The sequence below is a fragment of the Girardinichthys multiradiatus genome, chromosome 23 (genome assembly GCF_021462225.1).
Source record: "Girardinichthys multiradiatus isolate DD_20200921_A chromosome 23, DD_fGirMul_XY1, whole genome shotgun sequence".
Classification (NCBI taxonomy): Eukaryota; Metazoa; Chordata; class Actinopteri; order Cyprinodontiformes; family Goodeidae; genus Girardinichthys; species Girardinichthys multiradiatus.
The window spans coordinates 15,585,533-15,605,721 of NC_061815.1; the positions used below are offsets into that span (position 1 = coordinate 15,585,533).

The 20,189-nt window shown below is 40.4% G+C and overlaps 1 protein-coding gene across 4 annotated transcripts; it reads right to left on the minus strand.

Moving 5' to 3' along the window:
- Positions 1-4,913: 4,913 nt before the first annotated feature.
- Positions 4,914-18,967, minus strand: acsl4a (acyl-CoA synthetase long chain family member 4a). Of its 4 annotated transcripts, none has more exons than XM_047354322.1 (16): positions 18,887-18,960; positions 15,551-15,635; positions 15,119-15,476; positions 14,859-15,036; positions 14,670-14,779; positions 13,120-13,258; positions 12,846-12,996; positions 12,310-12,433; positions 12,085-12,156; positions 11,820-11,959; positions 11,544-11,716; positions 10,526-10,600; positions 10,223-10,411; positions 9,954-10,068; positions 9,033-9,190; positions 4,914-6,528 (listed from the first exon to the last, which is right to left on the minus strand). In XM_047354322.1, the coding sequence occupies exons 3-16, from the start codon at positions 15,473-15,475 to the stop codon at positions 6,371-6,373; spliced, it is 2,139 nt and encodes a 712-aa protein (XP_047210278.1). In that variant the 5' UTR covers position 15,476; positions 15,551-15,635; positions 18,887-18,960; the 3' UTR covers positions 4,914-6,370. The 4 variants fall into 4 exon arrangements, with proteins under 4 accessions (XP_047210278.1, XP_047210280.1, XP_047210276.1 ...); XM_047354324.1 differs by lacking the exon at positions 18,887-18,960 and adding an exon at positions 18,268-18,286; XM_047354320.1 differs by having other exon boundaries at positions 15,119-15,635; positions 18,887-18,967.
- Between the last annotated feature and the right edge of the window lie 1,222 nt (positions 18,968-20,189).

A 20,189-nucleotide genomic window follows, 5' to 3' on the forward strand; every position in this document is an offset into this window, starting at 1 on the left:
GTAAGTATCTCCTAATAAAACATAAATATGCTCTTTATGCATGTATTAGTAACTTAAGTAAAAAATATGACAAAGCCAATAGTATATTTAGTTTATGCAACTAAAAGTCAGAAATTGACATTATTTTCTAGCAGAATATCCAGAGGTGTGTAACAAACAGATAATTGAGTGGTGCTGAAAATGAGAATCATTAAGTGCTGTGGCCAAAAGTATTAGAACTAGTGTAAATGTTTTTTGAAAAATTACAACTTTTGTTGTAATGATGATTTACATTGTTTTCAAATTACTGTAGGAAATGTTTATGCGCTGTAATGTACATAGAAAGTAACAAAAGGAGTCACATTGTAGCCTTAAACCATCAGCTAAGCATACATGAAGCGTCCAGATGAAATATTCCTATCTATCTAATTAGCGTACTGATTCCTGTAAGTGACACAGAGATGACTTTAAATGCATCAGTTTGAATCTGGCCACCTTTAAGTGTGAAGGTCTTAGTAACAGTTTTTGGATCAGGGTGAACTTGCAGGTGAGAGGTTAAATCCCAGAAAATAAAGGTTCAGGATCATGTTGCCGCCAGTGCGGAGCTTGCCTAACTAGGCAGCAGGTGAATGTGAGGCAGGGAGTTTTTGACAAAGAAAGGCAACCAAAAAAATAGATGCTTCCGGTAACACCAGGATGGATGTCAGAATAATCCCTCTTAATATTGTGAATGAACAATCAACCTTAGAAGTGCTACTGTGAGTCAGTCATGTGTCTTACCAATACCAAAGCACACTGTTGCATCTATGTTTACGGTTGCTTCTCATCCAAGGGGGTAGGTCAACCCACACAGTTTAAAATCCAATTCCATGAATAATGATTGGGTTTAAGAGTTACTTCTTCCAACAATCCAGGCTTTATTTGGTATCTGCTTATTTTCCAGCATGAGGGAGCATGGCGTCATACAGCAAAAGTTATACAAAACGGCTCAAAGATCTGAACACTGAAATTTGGTAAGTGGTTAGGAAATTCCCTGCATCATAACTCCTCTAGGAACTCATGGTCAGTACTCAAAAAATAAACAGACGCCATCAACTGATCGGCACGCAACCATTAAGAAAAGATTTGTTCATTATTAGTCATCAGTGACACAGGAAATTCCAGAAGTAATGATAAGGTCGACTCTAAATATTGTTTAAATATTACTGAACAATAAAAAAAAACTGAATCAGAATCAGCTTTATTGCCAAGTTTGTACAGACAAACAAAGAATTTCACTCTGGTACACTTTGCTGTCAATAATAAATATATTATTAAATGTACATATACACTAACCGTCCACTTTATTATGTACACCTGTCCAGCTGCTTGTTAATGCAAATTTCTAATCAGCCAATCACATGGCAGCAACTCAATGCATTTAGGCATGTAGACATGGTCAAGACGATCTGCTGCAGTTCAAACCGAGCATCAGAATGGGGAAGAAAGGTGATTTAAGTGACTTTGAACGTGACATGGTTGTTGGTGCCAGACGGGTTGGTCTGAGTATTTCAGAAACTGCTGATCTACTGGGATTTTCACGCACTACAATCTCTAGGGTTTACACAGAATGGTCAGAAAAAAAGAAAATATCCAGTGAGCAGCAGTTCTGTGGGCGCAAATGCCTTGTTGATGCCAGAAGTCAGAGGAGAATGGCCAGACTGGTTCAAGCTGATAGAAAGGCAACAGTAACTCAAATAACCACTTGTTACAACCAAGGCATGCAGAAGAGCATCTCTGACCAACACGTCGAACCTTGAGGCAGATGGGCTACAGCAGCAGAAGACCACGCCGGATGCCACTACTGTCAGCTAAGAGCAGGAAACTGAGGCTACAATTTGCACAGGCTCACCAAAATTGGACAATAGAAGATTGGAAAAAATGTTGTCTGGTCTGATGAGTCTCGATTTCTGCTGCGACATTCGGATGGTAGGGTCAGAATTTGGCATCAACAACATGAACGCATGGATCCATCCTGCCTTGTATCAACGGTTCAGGCTGGTGGTGGTGGTGTAATGGTGTGGGGGATATTTTCTTGGCACACTTTGGGCCCCTTAGTACCAACTGAGCATCGTGTCAATGCCACAGCCTACCTGAGTATTGTTGCTGACCATGTCCATCCCTTTATGACCACAGTGTACCCATCTTCTGATGGTTACTTCCTGCAGGATAACGTACCATGTCATAAAGCACAAATCATCTCAGACTGGTTTCTTGAACATGACAATGAGTTCACTGGACTCAAATGGCCTCCACAGTCACCAGATCTCAATCCAATAGAGCACCTTTGGGATGTGGTGGAACGGGAGATTTGCATCATGGATGTGCAGCCGACAAATCTGCAGCATCTGTATGATACTATCATGTCAATATGGACCAAACTCTCTGAGGAATGTTTCCATTACCTTGTTGAATATATGCCACGAAGGATTAAGGCAGTTCTGAAGGCAAAAGGGGGTCCAACCCAGTACTAGCAAGGTGTACCTAATAAAGTGGCCGGTGAGTGTATACACAATTGACTGTATGACGTAATGCTGCCATGAAGAAGATCTTTTTTCACATTTGTTATGCCCCTAGTTCAGATGCAGAAAATTTAAAACAGCACTTTCTTTAAATGATGGCTTCCTTCTTGTCAGTTTTCAGGAGAAATTTGTGGAGAGCAGAACTAAGAATTCTGTCTACAAATGATCCTACCTGAGCGGTGGCTCTCTGCAGCTCCTCCAAAGCTATCACAGGACTCTTGGCTGCTGCCCTTGGTAGATTTGCACTTGTGTCACACTCTTCCCGTTTTGGTGGATACAAAGCTTTGTGAAATGGTCAAAGCTTGACCTGTCTGCTGTGTTCCTTGGTTTTCATGATGTTCACTAATGTTGTCCAACAATCTTCTGAGGCCTTCACAGAAGAGTTGGGTTCATACTGATACAGGTCCTTCTCAAAATATTAGTATATTGTGATAAAGTTCATTATTTTCCATAATGTCATGATGAAAATTTAACATTCATATATTTTAGATTCATTGCACACTAACTGAAATATTTCAGGTCTTTTATTGTCTTAATACGGATGATTTTGGCATTCAGCTCATGAAAACCCAAAATTCCTATCTCACAAAATTAGCATATCATTAAAAGGGTCTCTAAACGAGCTATGAACCTAATCATCTGAATCAACGAGTTAACTCTAAACACCTGCAAAAGATTCCTGAGGTCTTTAAAACTCCCAGCCTGGTTCATCACTCAAAACCCCAATCATGGGTAAGACTGCCGACCTGACTGCTGTCCAGAAGGCCACTATTGACACCCTCAAGCAAGAGGGTAAGACACAGAAAGAAATTTCTGAACGAATAGGCTGTTCCCAGAGTGCTGTATCAAGGCACCTCAGTAGGAAGTCTGTGGGAAGGAAAAAGTGTGGCAGAAAACGCTGCACAACGAGAAGAGGTGACCGGACCCTGAGGAAGATTGTGGAGAAGGGCCAATTCCAGACCTTGGGGGACCTGCGGAAGCAGTGGACTGAGTCTGGAGTAGAAACATCCAGAGCCACCGTGCACAGGCGTGTGCAGGAAATGGGCTACAGGTGCCGCATTCCCCAAGGTCAAGCCACTTTTGAACCAGAAACAGCGGCAGAAGCGCTGACCTGGGCTACAGAGAAGCAGCACTGGACTGTTGCTCAGTGGTCCAAAGTACTTTTTTCGGATGAAAGCAAATTCTGCATGTCATTCGGAAATCAAGGTGCCAGAGTCTGGAGGAAGACTGGGGAGAAGGAAATGCCAAAATGCCAGAAATCCAGTGTCAAGTACCAAAGGTCAGTGATGGTCTGGGGTGCTGTGTCAGCTGCTGGTGTTGGTCCACTGTGTTTTATCAAGGGCAGGGTCAATGCAGCTAGCTATCAGGAGATTTTGGAGCACTTCATGCTTCCATCTGCTAAAAAGCTTTATGGAGATGAAGGTTTCATTTTTCAGCACGACCTGGCACCTGCTCACAGTGCCAAAACCACTGGTAAATGGTTTACTGACCGTGGTATCACTGTGCTCAATTGGCCTGCCAACTCTCCTGACCTGAACCCCATAGAGAATCTGTGGGATATTGTGAAGAGAACGTTGAGAAACTCAAGACCCAACACTCTGGATGAGCTAAAGGCCGCTATCGAAGCATCCTGGGCCTCCATAAGACCTCAGCAGTGCCACAGGCTGATTGCCTCCATGCCACGCCGCATTGAAGCAGTCATTTCTGCAAAAGGATTCCCGACCAAGTATTGAGTGCATAACTGTACATGATTATTTGAAGGTTGACGTTTTTTGTATTAAAAACACTTTTATTTTTTTGGTCGGATGAAATATGCTAATTTTGTGAGATAGGAATTTTGGGTTTTCATGAGCTGTATGCCAAAATCATCCGTATTAAGACAATAAAAGACCTGAAATATTTCAGTTAGTGTGCAATGAATCTAAAATATATGAATGTTAAATTTTGGAAAATAATGAACTTTATCACAATATGCTAATATTTTGAGAAGGACCTGTATATTCCCATTCACAAAGTAAGGGGATTATGACTGCAATGGGTTACACTGGATTTTCTTTAGGGGTATTGGCATAAAGGGAGCTGAACACATATGAACACTTCAGATTTTTTTAAATTAAAAAAATAAAAACCAATGGCATTCGAGTTGGTCTATCACTCGCACTACATTCTGTTATATGACAAAAATGTGAAACTACAAAAGGGTATGATTGCTTTGGCAAGGCACTATATTATTCTAGAACCAATACCGAAGGTCCAAATGTATTAAAATTTTTATGTTTGCATGATAGATCTTTTTCAGTAGAGAATGAATACGTTTTTTTTGGTCGTGTGTGTTTGTGTGTGTAAGAGTAGAAAAAAGGTAAAACAAGTAAATACGAAAAACATGTTTATTTCTGAAATGTTCAACAAGCCATGTGGTCATGATGGGAGTAACAAATACAAATTGGCTCACTAGACATCTTAAAAGTGGTTGCCAACAATGAAAACCCATCAATACAACAATACTTGGGAAAAATACGTAGAAAACACTCCAAAGATGATAAAGTAAGAGTTCAGATACCAAATTTGTATATTGAGCAGTTAGCAGATTTAAGATACGCACAGTGTTACAGTATGCCAGCTGTGACTATTGCTAGGAAGAGTTTTTAGGGGTTAAGCATGCTAGCTCTTAAATAAATAAGGTGCCTACAAGAGTCTTGTCATTTTATGTTTCTTTAGAAGCAAAACCATTCCTTTGACAATTTCATATTTTAATACATTTACTTGTCTTCCTGAGTTACTTTTACATATTTTGCTCTTAAAATAAAAAAAGCAACAGTAGTTTAACAAAAACAAAAAAACAAAAAAAAGAATAAACAGACACGATCACTTTTAATCAATCATCAGTGTCTGTTTGTAAGTGGGCATATTTTTCAATAAATATGTAAACATTACACGGCAGTAAAGTCTTTTTTTTTTTTACATTTCTCTATATTTGGCTCTTCCTACTGCTCTACCACACCAGTACTGCAGCCTGAAGGCATAGTAGCAGCAATGCTCTGGTTCCACTATAACCCACTCCAAGCCTCTTCGGTGACCATTGTTAATATTTGTGCTGGAAGTCTCAGCAATAAATCAGCAACATTTGGGCAGCAGTGGTATTTTTAATCACCTAGAACCCAGGTGGAGACAGATTTAAGCAGATGGCAGTAGAGTGCTGTGAAAGTCTTTGACCTTTTTGATGAAATAAGACCCGCTACTTTAGTGCATCTCTCAGATGATCATAAATCCTACACGTATAAATATAAGCAGCACATATGGATCAACAGCAACAACTATGTACAGATTATTCTTGAATCCTGGTGCACAAACAGTTTGACTGGGTACCAGGGTTGTCGTCTACCAACTAGAAAATCAAACCATACTGGGAGTGTTCCCCTACTCCAGAACACTAGTCTCTTCCTATACCCCCGCAAAAACAAAATACACATATACTGTATTTATATATATATTTCAATGTGGCCAGACTCTGACCAATCACAAGTTAATTTAATGTGTTCTGGTTCAATTAGAAGTGTACAGAACATTGCCTTTCAGGCACTTTGGTAAACAACCAAGATGTGGAAAAACCTTGAATCTCCTAACGTGTCAGAAATCGTTGGACGGAAATTTTATGGTAGCCTGCTGTAGCAAATCTGTAAGAGTTTTTTGGGCTGGTGGTTTGCTGAAAATCTATAAGTGAACTCAAGTGCCAGACTCTTTTCCCTTTGTGCATTTGTTTGTCAAGGCTAGGCTAGGCTAACCATTTACAGAAACAAACTGTGATGATTATTGTAATATTCTAAACAGCACTATTTTCTTCCGTACATTCTTTCTATATCGTTGAGATAGTAGTTCTTCAGTTCTTTCCTCTTCAGCTTGAACGCATCTGTGACGAGACCAGTTTCTGGGGTCCAGGGCTCAGGACTTAGACGCACCATCAGTGGAACTTCAAATCGCTGGAGTTTAACTATAAAGATTATAAAAAAAAAAAAAAAAAGGAGGAAAATGAACATCAGAGCCAAAGGTACTGGCACAACATATGCAGAGGACATAACATCCAAAATACTGTACAGAGGCAGTTATTAAGTGATTATAACATCAAAACAACCAACTGGAAATTTCCAGATCTGACCTCAGGCATCTTTTTGTATCTGGGTTCTGACCAGGACATTTTTAAATGATCCGTGTTTGAATTGATGAACTGTACTGGCTCCTGCAGTTCCCAGCCTGTCTGTCATGTGACCTGCTCATGTCCTCAGACCCCCAGCGGTCCTGGGGAGCTGTGCCGAGACCAGCTGAAACACTAGTCATTAAATGCTATGACGTTGAAGGCAAAGCACTAAGATTAGGAAGCAGGAGAACATCTTTGATTGTTTTTCCTTTATTGTCTGCACACAACTGCGAAGAAATACAGGTCCTTCTCAAAAAATTAGCATATTGTGATAAAGTTCATTATTTTCCATAATGTAATGATGAAAATTTAACATTCATATATTTTAGATTCATTGCACACTAACTGAAATATTTCAGGTCTTTTATTGTCTTAATACGGATGATTGTGGCATACAGCTCATGAAAACCCAAAATTCCTATCTCACAAAATTAGCATATTTCATCCGACCAATAAAAGAAAAGTGTTTTTAATACAAAAAACGTCAACCTTCAAATAATCATGTACAGTTATGCACTCAATACTTGGTCGGGAATCCTTTTGCAGAAATGACTGCTTCAATGCGGCGTGGCATGGAGACAATCAGCCTGTGGCACTGCTGAGGTCTTATGGAGGCCCAGGATGCTTCGATAGCGGCCTTTAGCTCATCCAGAGTGTTGGGTCTTGAGTCTCTCAACGTTCTCTTCACAATATCCCACAGATTCTCTATGGGGTTCAGGTCAGGAGAGTTGGCAGGCCAATTGAGCACATTGATACCATGGTCAGTAAACCATTTACCAGTGGTTTTGGCACTGTGAGCAGGTGCCAGGTCGTGCTGAAAAATGAAATCTTCATCTCCATAAAGCTTTTCAGCAGATGGAAGCATGAAGTGCTCCAAAATCTCCTGATAGCTAGCTGCATTGATCCTGCCCTTGATAAAACACAGTGGACCAACACCAGCAGCTGACACGGCACCCCAGACCATCACTGACTGTGGGTAATTGACACTGGACTTCTGGCATTTGGCATTCCTTCTCCCCAGTCTTCCTCCAGACTCTGGCACCTTGATTTCCGAATGACATGCAGAATTTGCTTTCATCTGAAAAAAGTACTTTGGACCACTGAGCAACAGTCCAGTGCTGCTTCTCTGTAGCCCAGGTCAGGCGCTTCTGCCGCTGTTTCTGGTTCAAAAGTGGCTTGACCTGGGGAATGCGGCACCTGTAGCCCATTTCCTGCACACGCCTGTGCACGGTGGCTCTGGATGTTTCTACACCAGACTCAGTCCACTGCTTCCGCAGGTCCCCCAAGGTCTAGAATCGGCCCTTCTCCACAATCTTCCTCAGGGTCCGGTCACCTCTTCTCGTTGTGCAGCGTTTTCTGCCACACGTTTTCCTTCCCACAGACTTCCCACTGAGGTGCCTTGATACAGCACTCTGGGAACAACCTATTCATTCATAAATTTCTTTCTGTGTCTTACCCTCTTGCTTGAGGGTGTCAATAGTGGCCTTCTGGACAGCAGTCAGGTCGGCAGTCTTACCCATGATTGGGGTTTTGAGTGATGAACCAGGCTGGGAGTTTTAAAGACCTCAGGAATCTTTTGCAGGTGTTTAGAGTTAACTCGTTGATTCAGATGATTAGGTTCATAGCTCGTTTAGAGACCCTTTTAATGATATGCTAATTTTGTGAGATAGGAATTTTGGGTTTTCATGAGCTGTATGCCAAAATCATCCGTATTAAGACAATAAAAGACCTGAAATATTTCAGTTAGTGTGCAATGAATCTAAAATATATGAATGTTAAATTTTCATCATGACATTATGGAAAATAATGAACTTTATAACAATATGCTAATTTTTGGAGAAGGACCTGTATGCTACTAGCTGGATTATCAACGAATCGCGTCAAAGGTGATAAAAAAACATGCTACCGTTAGCCTAGCATTTTAGGAAACTGCCACACATTTAAGTCTGTAGCTGTATGTGCAGAATCACATCCATCTTCAGATGCCTTGTCAGAACATTATAGTAGCTAATCCAATTAACCTGCTGAAGCACCATAGTAAGGCTGTCCTTCAGCAACTGGTCGGGGGAAAAAAAAAAACAGTAGGAAAGACTGCAGCATCATAGAGGCTGTCAGGAAGTACACAATCCTGTAGTGTATCCTTTTACTGCACCCTTAAGCTAAGAGTTTTTAAGCATGTCTGGGCACTGATTTTAATTAGGTGTCCCACTGGGATTCAGCAAATGTTTATATTTAGGTGTCGGATCAATATCATGGACCCAAAAAACCCCAACTCGGGCGTCCCATCAGCTAACTCTTACTTTTCGCTGCGACCTCCGTGATCTCCTTCAGAACTTCTTTTTCCATTTCAGGATGATTGCAGATTTCCTCCCATTTTCCATCGATGCCTCTCTGCTTGGCCAGCTCAGCCAACCTTTTCTGGTTAGGAACCACAAAGCTGATCACGTGGTTCTGGTCACTACAGGAACGTACAGTAGAAACAGGGTTCATGTGAAGGTCTCTGAGTCCTTTTCATTCAGTAGCTGTATAGCTGAAACAACCTCCATTTATCTCACTCTGCTCTGTTGTAAAAGTGACCCTAACAGTACGTAGTGTTTACTTTAAAGTTAAAAAAAAAACAAAAAAAAACTGTTTTTCATTTGCATTTACTAGCAGAGTGTATTATCTCTGCATCAATGTATACACACATCTATATTTGCAAATGCAAACATCCTATTCGTCAAGTACGATTTCTGGGCATCATTATGATAGCAAAGGGAATATATTTCCCAGAGGACCGTACGTCATAGTGAGACTAAAGGCTCTCTTTCAACCATGTTATAATGAAGGAGGCTCTGTTTGAGCCTGGCCAGACCACCTGAACACATTAAAGAATTAAAAGCAGGATATGGGTGGAGAAAATTATTTTAATTTGCTTTATTTTCAATGCAGAACTATTGTTTTTTTTTTTTTTTACATACAAATTTCCATTGTTTTGTTTTATTTTTTAAATAAATACAGGATGTAATAGTCGTACAAACGGCCCTTTTCATGTGAACATGCACAGAGCCGGAAGCAAACATCGTCATAGTCTCCAACTAGAGTTCTATCAGGACAGGTTAAACAAGATATCCCAGCTTAGTTCAATGTGTTTATGGTAAAACCCAACTGTCATTTTGGTTATAAGTAAATAAAATTGTTTGAGGTCAGCCTCTTATTTAATGTAAGAACCCAAGCCTCACCTGTTTGCATACGCGCAGATGTTGTCGATGAGAGAACAGTTTTTCAGAGCCGATTCCACTTTACCAAGAGACACGTACTCCCCAGCCTGCAGTTTTACCAAATCTTTTTTGCGATCTATAGATATATATAAAAAAGAAAAAAGCATTTACAGAACCAACCTATAAACTGTAAAAGTGCAGTTTCTCTTAACAGAATCCATAAACAGTGTGTGTTTTGCAAACAAAACTAAAGAACTGTTGAGTCAAGCAAATTAGATAAACATACACACCTACAATCTGCAGACAGCCATCGGCGTAAACCTCTCCTATGTCTCCAGTGCAGAACCACCTCTGATCTTTCTCATCCACAAAAAAGTCTTGATCGTTGCCATCATGCCTAAAGTAACCCATGGTTACATTGGGCCCACCAATCAGGATCTCTCCTCTCGGATTTGGCTCATCTTTGCTGGTGTAGCCACCTGAGAGGTAAACAGAGCAGGCAGATTGGGACACATCATTCCCCTGCAATCACAAAATAGTTTCTGTTCTGTACTCTGAGGGAATCATGTAGCGACATGTTCTTTTAGAAGTACCTTCAACCCAGTCTCTGAGTCTGACCTCACAGCAAATCAGAGGAGCTCCAACACGGCCGGTGCTGAAATCTGCAACTGTACAACCAGAGAGTTAACTGACTTTTTGTGTTTTATCAGTTTTCTTTTCAGATCAGTCATTCATAGACCGGATTCAAAACAGTTTTACAGGATATATATTTACCCGTCAACCAGTGCAAACACAAGCAGCTAAACAAAGAGGCTGAATACAGATCAAATAATATTAAAATCTAATCAAATACAGAACTGTTTACAGTGTTTGGCAAGACTACTCACATCCTTGTCACATATTGTCATGTTATGTTCAAAAACGTCAGTGTCTTTTGTTAGGATTTTGGGCGGAAGTCTTAGAACAAAGTATTGCCTCATTTTGAAATGGGAGGGAAAAGATGCATGGTTTCCAAAAGTTTTTAACAGCAGTAATGCCATTTATTTAGCTTCATCCATCTTCTAATCAACTCTGTCAAGCTTCCTTGTCCCAGCTGAAGAAAAGCATCCCCACCACTGTTTCACCTTGGAGTTGGTGTATTCCAGTGTTAGTTTTCATCAACAAACAGCATTTTGCAAGGAGGCTACAAAGTTTGATTTCGCTCTTCTGTTACCAAACCACCTTCTTTCACATTTCCTGCCCCCTGGTCTATGAACACTACTGAGATTACTTTACACACAGGCCGGCTTTATTTACTGATGACATGGCTTGTTAAGTCCAGAGGTTGCATTTGGTTTTATTCAGGCTGTCAGAGTAAAAAAGGGGAGGGGGAGGGGGGGTAATGTAAAATCCCAACAAAACAAACTGAGGTTTGTTGACGCAATGAGGAAATATGTGAAAGACTTTTGCAACATACTTTATCTTTTGACCTGTTTACCGAAGTCTCTAGTACAGTGAATTTATCATTAAAGGTAAACTATTCCCAACCCCTAAGGCAGTCCGACATTGTGCAGGTGTTTTTTTTATGACTTTGCGACAAACACCGGTCTGCATCTTTAAAATCTAACGTACCTTCTGTGATGGTGCCGGCTCCACAGGTTTCGGTGAGGCCGTAGCCCTGGCCCACCGGACAACAGAAGCACACGTTCATAAACCTCTGGGTGGCTGAGGACAGAGGAGCTCCACCAGACAACATCATCCGTATTCGCCCACCCAGCAGTTTCTTCACCTTCCGGAACAACAACCTGCAAAGATGCATTACGTACTTTCTCAATTTGAAGCCAAACACATCATGTGCCAGTAAAGAGGGCACTGAGGGGAAGGGGGGCCAGCATGTGGGTTTCTTACATGTTGCAAAGAGGTGCGTCATAGCCTCTCTTGACCTGCTCCAGTTTATACTTGTAGCCCAGAGTAAACAGTGTCCTCTGAATGTAGCTCATTTCCTGCACTTTGCTCATCACATTCCTGTTGATGCGATCCATGATTTCCTTTTTTAGGAGAAAAGAAGGAAAGGATTCATTTTGTCAGAAAATGAGAAGAGGAGTTGGAAAATGAGCAATAAGAAAAGTTGTAAGTGAAGCGAAAAACCAAAAACGTAAGGACGGATTATTACCGGCACAGCTGCCATCAAAGTGGGCCTGAGCACAGAGCAGTCTCCTTTACTTCCCTTCTTTATTCTAGTGGACTAAAAGAGAACATTATCAAGTGAACTGGCAAGATCAGCCAAAATATTCTAACTAAACAAACAGTAATGATGGGTGAGACTACTCCTACGAACACCCACTCACATGGTAATGAGATAAAACACACCGTTGCGTCATATTGTGGGGCATTTTACCTGATCGGACAGAGTCTGAGGGGATGAGTAACCGATCCGGCAGCCATATGTTACACAAGAGATTTCCGCTGTCATTTCCAGAACATGAGCCAGGGGCAGATAGGCGATGTAAGTGTCGTCGGGCCTACCAGAACACAGGTTCAATCTAGTAGTTACAGCATATTTTCTGCTCCACTTATCTCAAAAATGAGGAACTCTGAGAAATTCCTTTGTTGATGGTTAGAAACGCACACTGTTGCAATAATGCAACTTTTAATGTGAGTTAACTGGCAAACAGAGGTTACTCTCGAGCAGGGGTGCCCAAGTGCGGTCCTCCAGAGCTACTATCCTGCAAAATTTCAGATGCATCCCTTCTCCAACACACCTGGAGCAGGAATGCATCTAAAAGTTTCTAAATAGTAGCTCTTCAGGACAGGACTTGGGCATCCCTGCTGTAAACATTTGATATAAAACACATATACTGGATAGCATCTGATTTAACAACATATTTAGAAACCTAAAAAAAAAGAGAATAATAAGTGACTCATGAAACTTACCCAAGTCCAGGGATGCGTTCGCACTGGCCTGTCATCCCTGCAATCAGGTTGCTGTGAACTATCATAACTCCTTTGGGTCTGCCTGTAGAACCACTGGTGTACATCACCACAGCCAGATCAGAGGGCTGGGGCGTCACAGTTTCCCTTTCCACTGCAGGACAAACAAAACAAACAATCATTGTCTTTTACAGCATGTGGGTTTTTTTTTTTACTCCTTTTGTTGGGGGTGGTCAAATTCAAGAGCACAACTAGAGCGAGTTAAAGAAATACACACTGTTCTCCGGCAGGACGCCCAGCTCCTGTACGGCCTGCATGCTGTGGATGGAAAGTCCCGCTGGGTAGCCTTCTGTGTTCACTTTCTTCTGGTCCACGTAGATGACGTGCTTCAGTTTGGAGATCTGTGGTAGTACTTTCTGGACAAATGATCAGATATTTTAGCCTATATTCACTGGTAGACTCCTAATAACAGATGGCTGATTTATGTCACCCAGTGGTTTCTGAAGCCTCTGAATAGCATTCTGGCAGCCTCCATCATTCTGTTAAAACTGAACATAAAACCTAAGGACTGAACGGGACAGAACCTCAACACATCTAACACTAATCAATCAGATGTTAGTCTCACTCCGAAGCACAACCCCCTTTATAACACAAGTCACTTGTTTACTTTATTTGGGACTTGTTAGGTCAGTCAGTGCCAGTGATTTATCACAGGACACGTTTCTACACCGGAAAACAAAACAGTCATGCAACAGCATTTTAGTGGAAAACAGTCCATTGCTGTCCAGAACATTCTGTATTCCAACATGTAATTATTGTCCACAAATCAACATCTATGATTCAGGGTTTCTACAATTTTAGAAGTCACATTTTTGACTTTCAATACCATAATAGCTTAAACATAAGACATAAACTAGTAATGAAAATAAGTGAGTAAATGAAATAACTTTGTCAACTTAAATTAGTTTTTTTCCCCATCCAGGCTACCTATCATGATGTCATCCTACAGTATGGAATAAGCTTCATAAAACTTATTGACAACAGGTTTTAAGCCAATATTGATTTCCCTGGTTGCAAGCTAAGGCTGGTTAGGGGCTGATAGTTGATCATTTAACAAGCAGGTTTACATTTTAAATCCCCAAACATACAACAAGTCAATTTCAGAGGCTGAATTCAGATGCGGGTTAGAGGTGAGGGCTCATTCTCTGGGGATACGTTGCTTTCAACAGAATTTATTGCTTTCTTGCAATGTGGGTCTAGTAACTGTGTGGTAGCAGCTAGCCTTCTTGGTCAGAACTACAAATCATTAACTCGACCACAGCTCTTCAAACAACAAACAAAACAGGAAAGAGAAGCAATCGATTAATTTGTATTTTATAGGACAGATTGACACAAAGTGGTGCATGGTTGTGAAGTGAAGAAAAAAAAAAAAAAGGGATCCGTGGTTTTAGAATCGTTTAAAAAAACAAAAGTCTGAACGATGTGGCCCTAAATAAATCCACCCATACTCCAACTAGGCTGAACGTCCACACGATTGAGAAAATACATGCGTGAACATTGTGAAATGAAAAACAAATATCGAGCTAGAGCGTAATTTCAGAATCGTTACAAAAATTGTTTAGCTTCAAACATAAACCCAGTTACATTTATTCAAAGCTATACCTAATCTCATTTCCACATGTTCTTATTGTACACAATGCACCACATTATACTCAAGTATTTTTCTTGGTCTCACGAAGATCTTATGATAGCTTTTAAAGCCACTTAATTAGACATAAAGAATTTGAACAGAAGCCCCCTGAGCTCTGCTTTAACAGATCAACTCACTTTCAGTTTGGTTTCCAGCAGCTCCATGCTGGTCACCAAATGAGTGACACCGGTTTCGTTCAGCCCATATGCAATCGCCTCCTCTCCCAGTGTAGCATAGAATGTCACCACTGCAAAATATAGCTAGTTAGATACAGCTTGATTTTTTTTCTAACGTTTCTATTACGGGGAGTATTGTGTTTTACTTACATGGGAAGTTGTGCCTGAAGCATGCCTGAGCAGTTATCATCCACTCCGCTCTGGTTTCACAGAAAATGGCGATGGTGCTTTTGGGCTGCTGTCCCAGAGCTGCCAGTCCGCTGCCAAACTCACTCACTACAGAGTCCAGTTCATTGTAGGACAGCCACCTGTACTCTCCCAGGATCAGCTACAAGGAGAAACAACCAGGCGAAGCTTCAAATATGCTGGACTTCCTGAAGAGCCAGTAGTGAAAAAGTAGACAGCCTTACCTTTTTAAACACTTTGCCATTGGGCTGAACCTCGTTCTCATTGCTCAGCACCTCTCGGGTGCCGAGACAGTCAGCTGGTCCAAAGCGCTGCACTGCATGCTTGAATAGCTTATCCAGGGTGTCCTTCCCCAGGAAGTCTTCAGTGGCCAGGGAATCAAAGTGGTCCACAGAGCGGTATGGTCCCTCTGCGGACCCTGTAGTAGAACGGGCCTTCATTCTCATGGACTGTGATTGCTTTTGGCCAGCTCTGGTGATGAAGTACCAGGGTAAGAAGGAAATGAGGGAGTACAGCCAGATCAGAAGGCGGATTGGAAAGAGGAGGATCAACTGGAGGGTTGAATCGGATTGGGCGCCCATCCTGCAGTCAAGAAGAGTGTGTGTCTGTAGAAGGGAACTGAAAAGCAGCTTTTGGTTTATCGACCGCAAACGGACCTTTATCCTGAAACAGGAACGGACCCACACAGTTTTTCAAAGGTCCCACGGGCGTAGGATGAAAGAATTTGGCCCACTGTTTCACCTAGAATTGGAAGAAAAAAAGGGCGAACAAGAAAAAGGTTAAATATAAATCAAATGTAATTTACATGTTAAAAAGCATCATTATAGAGGCTTTACCATCAGAAACCAGATGTGGGCCACTTATTCGTATCAAAATCATTCAAATTTTCCATCATTCTGGTTCTATAGTTCAAAGTCCTTTTAATGAAATAAAATGAATAACGTTTTCTCAGACTGTATGGTGCATAGCGTAGACGGGCCCCCACCTGTTGCTGAACATTAATGGTCTGCTACTTCAAAGAAGGCTTCACTTGCTTTCAATAAAACAAATTTGACAGTTTAGAAATATTTCTGGAAAAGAAAGGAGCGCCACCCATCTCTTCAACTAGGGTTATGCTGTTTTAAAACAGGGGTTGGCAAGCTAAGAGCAAACTGGAGCAAAAAGCTAACTAATGATGAGCCAATAGTTTGTTTCTTGTGTCACTTTATTAAAACAGCAGAATGTCTAATGGATATTATATCCTTAACAGTAAGCTCTTGATTACTATTACATTTAGCAGGGGGTAATTCTATATTCTTGCTGTATGTGACAGATTTTGTTTTGGAATTTTATATAAATACAGTAATACTGTGGTAATTTTTTTACACAAGGTTATCATACTGTGAGAATCTCTACTGACCCATGCCCAGATCTAGGAAAATGTTCAAATGATTACACATAACTCCACCCAATTAAAATGGGAAGAAAAGTTTCATCTGATGCCAGGCTTGCCATCAAAACAGAACTCGCTTCAAAACATTTGGTTATTAAATCAAAGTAGTGAGAGCCTCACGTGTTTCAAACAAACCTTCTAACCAACACAACTCACAACAGTCAGTCTCATCACTTACCACCCTCTTGTCTCGCCTCACTCTGTAAAACTAGCCGACCTCTAACTGCATGTACAGCCTTCCTGAATGAAAGTCATTCAGCAGGTCCCTCCCTTTGCCTTGAACACTTGTCTGCCTTCATGAAATAAATAGGGGGTTATCCGAGAGGTCACAGAAGGATGAAGCAGTAAGGACACGTTGCCCCCCTCTGACCAGACTGGCTACCATCCAAAGACCACAGCCCTGTGAGTGAGGCTGAAGAGGATAGAGCGACAGACAACCAATGACAATACTCTTGAGGCTCACCCCACTCGGTGGTCAGTGAAAGGCCACTATAAGACAGGCTCAGCTTGAGAACGACCTATCACCACAGAGGACGTAGGAGTTAAAAACAGGCGAAAGTAGGTTTTAAAAAAACATCTGCAGAACATATAACCAGGAATGCAAACACACTGCAAAACAAGTAGTGGTTTACTAAAGGGTTAATCGTAATGCATATAGTATGTAGGTCGTTGCTGAAGGTAGAGTGGCGAGTACTTCCATTCACTTTGAAAAACTTTCTAAAGAGGATCTGCAATTTTCCTAACATCTCATACACATTGCTTGGATGTAATATCTGGTAAGCCGTTATAGGTTAGGTTCCCTGGATTCACTCTGCTTTGCAATATTATATTAGACCAGTTGCAGTCTCTCACTGCCCTTGATGCCTACACCCGATACAGATTTTAGTCTCTGAGATACTAAAGCTCCCAGAAAGCACTGCAGGCAACATTTGTTGTAACATCTTATTTTACCGGCCAAAGAAAAAAAAAAAAGAAAAAAAAAAAGAACGTTGATGCGTAGTTTGAGTGTTTATTTGTAGCACGCATGTGAAAGATGTTAAGTAGAGATGCAGAAATCAACTGGTTAGCCAATTTTCCATGAATCAAGTCAGATACTTCAGAGAAAAAAAAAAACAGCAGATTTTTTAAAATTGTTTTCTGGACTACTACTAGTTTTTGTTGTTGTATGGAGTTGGTGGCCTCCTTTTATTAGTAGATTGGCAGGAAAAACGGGGAGGAGGGGGCGTGCAAACTTAGTAAAATGAAGCTGGAGAAACTACGCCCCCACAACTCCCACCATCTTTGGTCAATAAATGCTTAAACCAACAGCATGTACTTTCACACATTGCTTTTGTTAATAAAAACACACTTGCTTTAATGCATATAACCTGATTTCACAATAGTACACATGACAAACATCCCTCCGCACATTTAATTTTCCCTTTTAAGTCTAATAATTATTAGGAGGACAATCTGAATCAGTCATAATCAGAATTCGCAGGTTCGAGCTCAAAGGGAAAAAAAGAGAAACAGGCTTCATTCAGAAATAACCTGCTGTAGATTCAATGTTACATAAAAAAAAAAAAAAAGTTCTTATATTGTTGCGTAAATGACGTGATATCACAAGGAACTCAATGTAATTCCCGTTCCCTGTTCTTACTGGATCCGTCTACACCAACTGTGATTCACATTTCAGTGACTCATCCAATGTGCGTCAAACATTTCTTTGCATCCCTATAAAAAAAAAAAAAAAAATGGCTGAGAGATAATGGTAGAAAACTGCCGGGGAATGAGACATTTCAGTTCCAGAACCGTACTTTGTGTTACCCATATCATGGTTTATGTTTCCATTTGCGTACACATAAATGTATACAGCTTACATATTGTAAGAGTAAAAAAATATAACGGGAAAAGATATCTTTCGCAATGACAGGACGTGTTCATTTCCAAATAATGACGCACCTGCGTGACCCAGCATGCGGGTTAGCTTCAGCCTCTAGTTTTCCGGCATAATATTCAAATAACCTCATTTATACAGTGAGCGAGCTTCCAAGGAAATGTTGCGTTTTATCCGTCCCTTCACCGGCGTAACACCTTACGACTGAACTTCAGAAACGCTGCGTGCAACAGGCACGCGTCAATTAGCCATCACCATGGCAACGTCGGGTATCCGTTTTGGACGGATTTAGTTAGAAAAAGACGTAAAAATATATAGCAGGTAAAACAGAGTTTAGTATAAGCGGCGTGATTTCCGCCTACAACCAATCCAAGTTGAAAATCTCGCTAGTAAATTAAGGACTATTAAACGGAAATGCTGCTGAAATTGGTAGCGTTTAAATAGAAAATGACTATAGGATGCCTAACAACGGGTGGCAGACGAAATGATGGCAAATCACGCCTCATGTTGCTGGTACCATTGAGCAACCGGCAGCAAGTTTATAACCCACCGAGGAAGTGGTTTAATGTGGCCCAAATAAATCACACCAAACACGATTCAACAAACGGATAAAAGCAATAATAAGCTTACGGTTTCAGCTTGAGAGAGAGTGATAGCCTGCTTAACCGGCAAGCTTATTCTTACCTCCCGCAGCAGCTGTACACAAAAGCAGCCAGTCGTGCTCCGAACCCAGAAATGACCGAAAGTTACCTTTCCCTTTGACATCTACGTCATCTGATTCCATATTTCTGAACCAATCAGAAACGGCTAGTTGTCTTACGTCTGCAAGATGACAATTACAACAGGAAGTCAAGTCATGCCTTAGATAAATGTTGAAGTTGTTCTTTCATGGAATTTCTTCTTCGTACGAATTCGTCATTATTTATTTATTTGGTTGTTTTTTTTGTTTGTTTTTTTGCTGATGTTAAACCTGTCTAATGTAATATCGATTACGTTCATAGTAAATTTCAACATTTTACATTTATAAGTTATAACACTACTAGCTAGAAAGCTCTAGGATGCCCAATTTATCCAAAAATGCCTGTCTACGTATGCTTCCATACATATTTTGTATTCTACGTGTAAATAAATGTATAAATACGTTTTACAATGGCAATGGATTCTTAAACGATCCCTTCCCATGTACACCTTTTCCCATAACTTTACATTCATAAGATCTGCTTTCATTTTTCACTAAGATATACATTTTTGCAAAATGATATTTATAAATCATTGTTGATTACCGGTGATGGAGAATACAAGAAAAAATAAAAATATGGATTGAAACTGATTAATGCGCTTTTCAAGAAGAATCTGACGTTCAGCCAGTGAGTTCTGCAATGAGTTTAAATCTCATCATATCAGGAAAAAATCACACTGCATATAAATATTTTTTTACAATCACAGAATGAAGGCCTCAATTTTGGTCAGGACAACGTCTCCCTCTAGTGGTTGACAAGCACAAGCACTTCTTTTTTTTTTTTTAAACCAGGAAGAAAATTTGTGTTTCAACGCAATACCGAAAATAAATGTCCTAATCTCATTTTTAAGACCTTAAGAAAAAATAGAGATTGAAATGAAATTGTGCTCCCCGTGTAAACGTCAATATTTCCACACCAAACAGCTCTTCTCCTTTTTTATGTCTGGATTGGTGTTTGAACCTTATGTACAATGACAATATTGGGTGTGTTCATGCCACATTGCATTTAACTGTTCCCATCACGGTTTTACAAAACAAACAAACAACGACTGAAAAAAGCAAAAAAGAAACTACACTACTACAGTATTGTATCATCAGTTTATTAGAAATCTACATCATAATTTTGATTAGGTTTTTTGTTTTGTTTTTTGCACTATTAGAATAAAATGCTTTAAAATTAAGTAAAAGTGAATCTATTTGTCCTCTGCTAACTTTAATAATTAAATAAAAAATGTTGTTAATAGATTC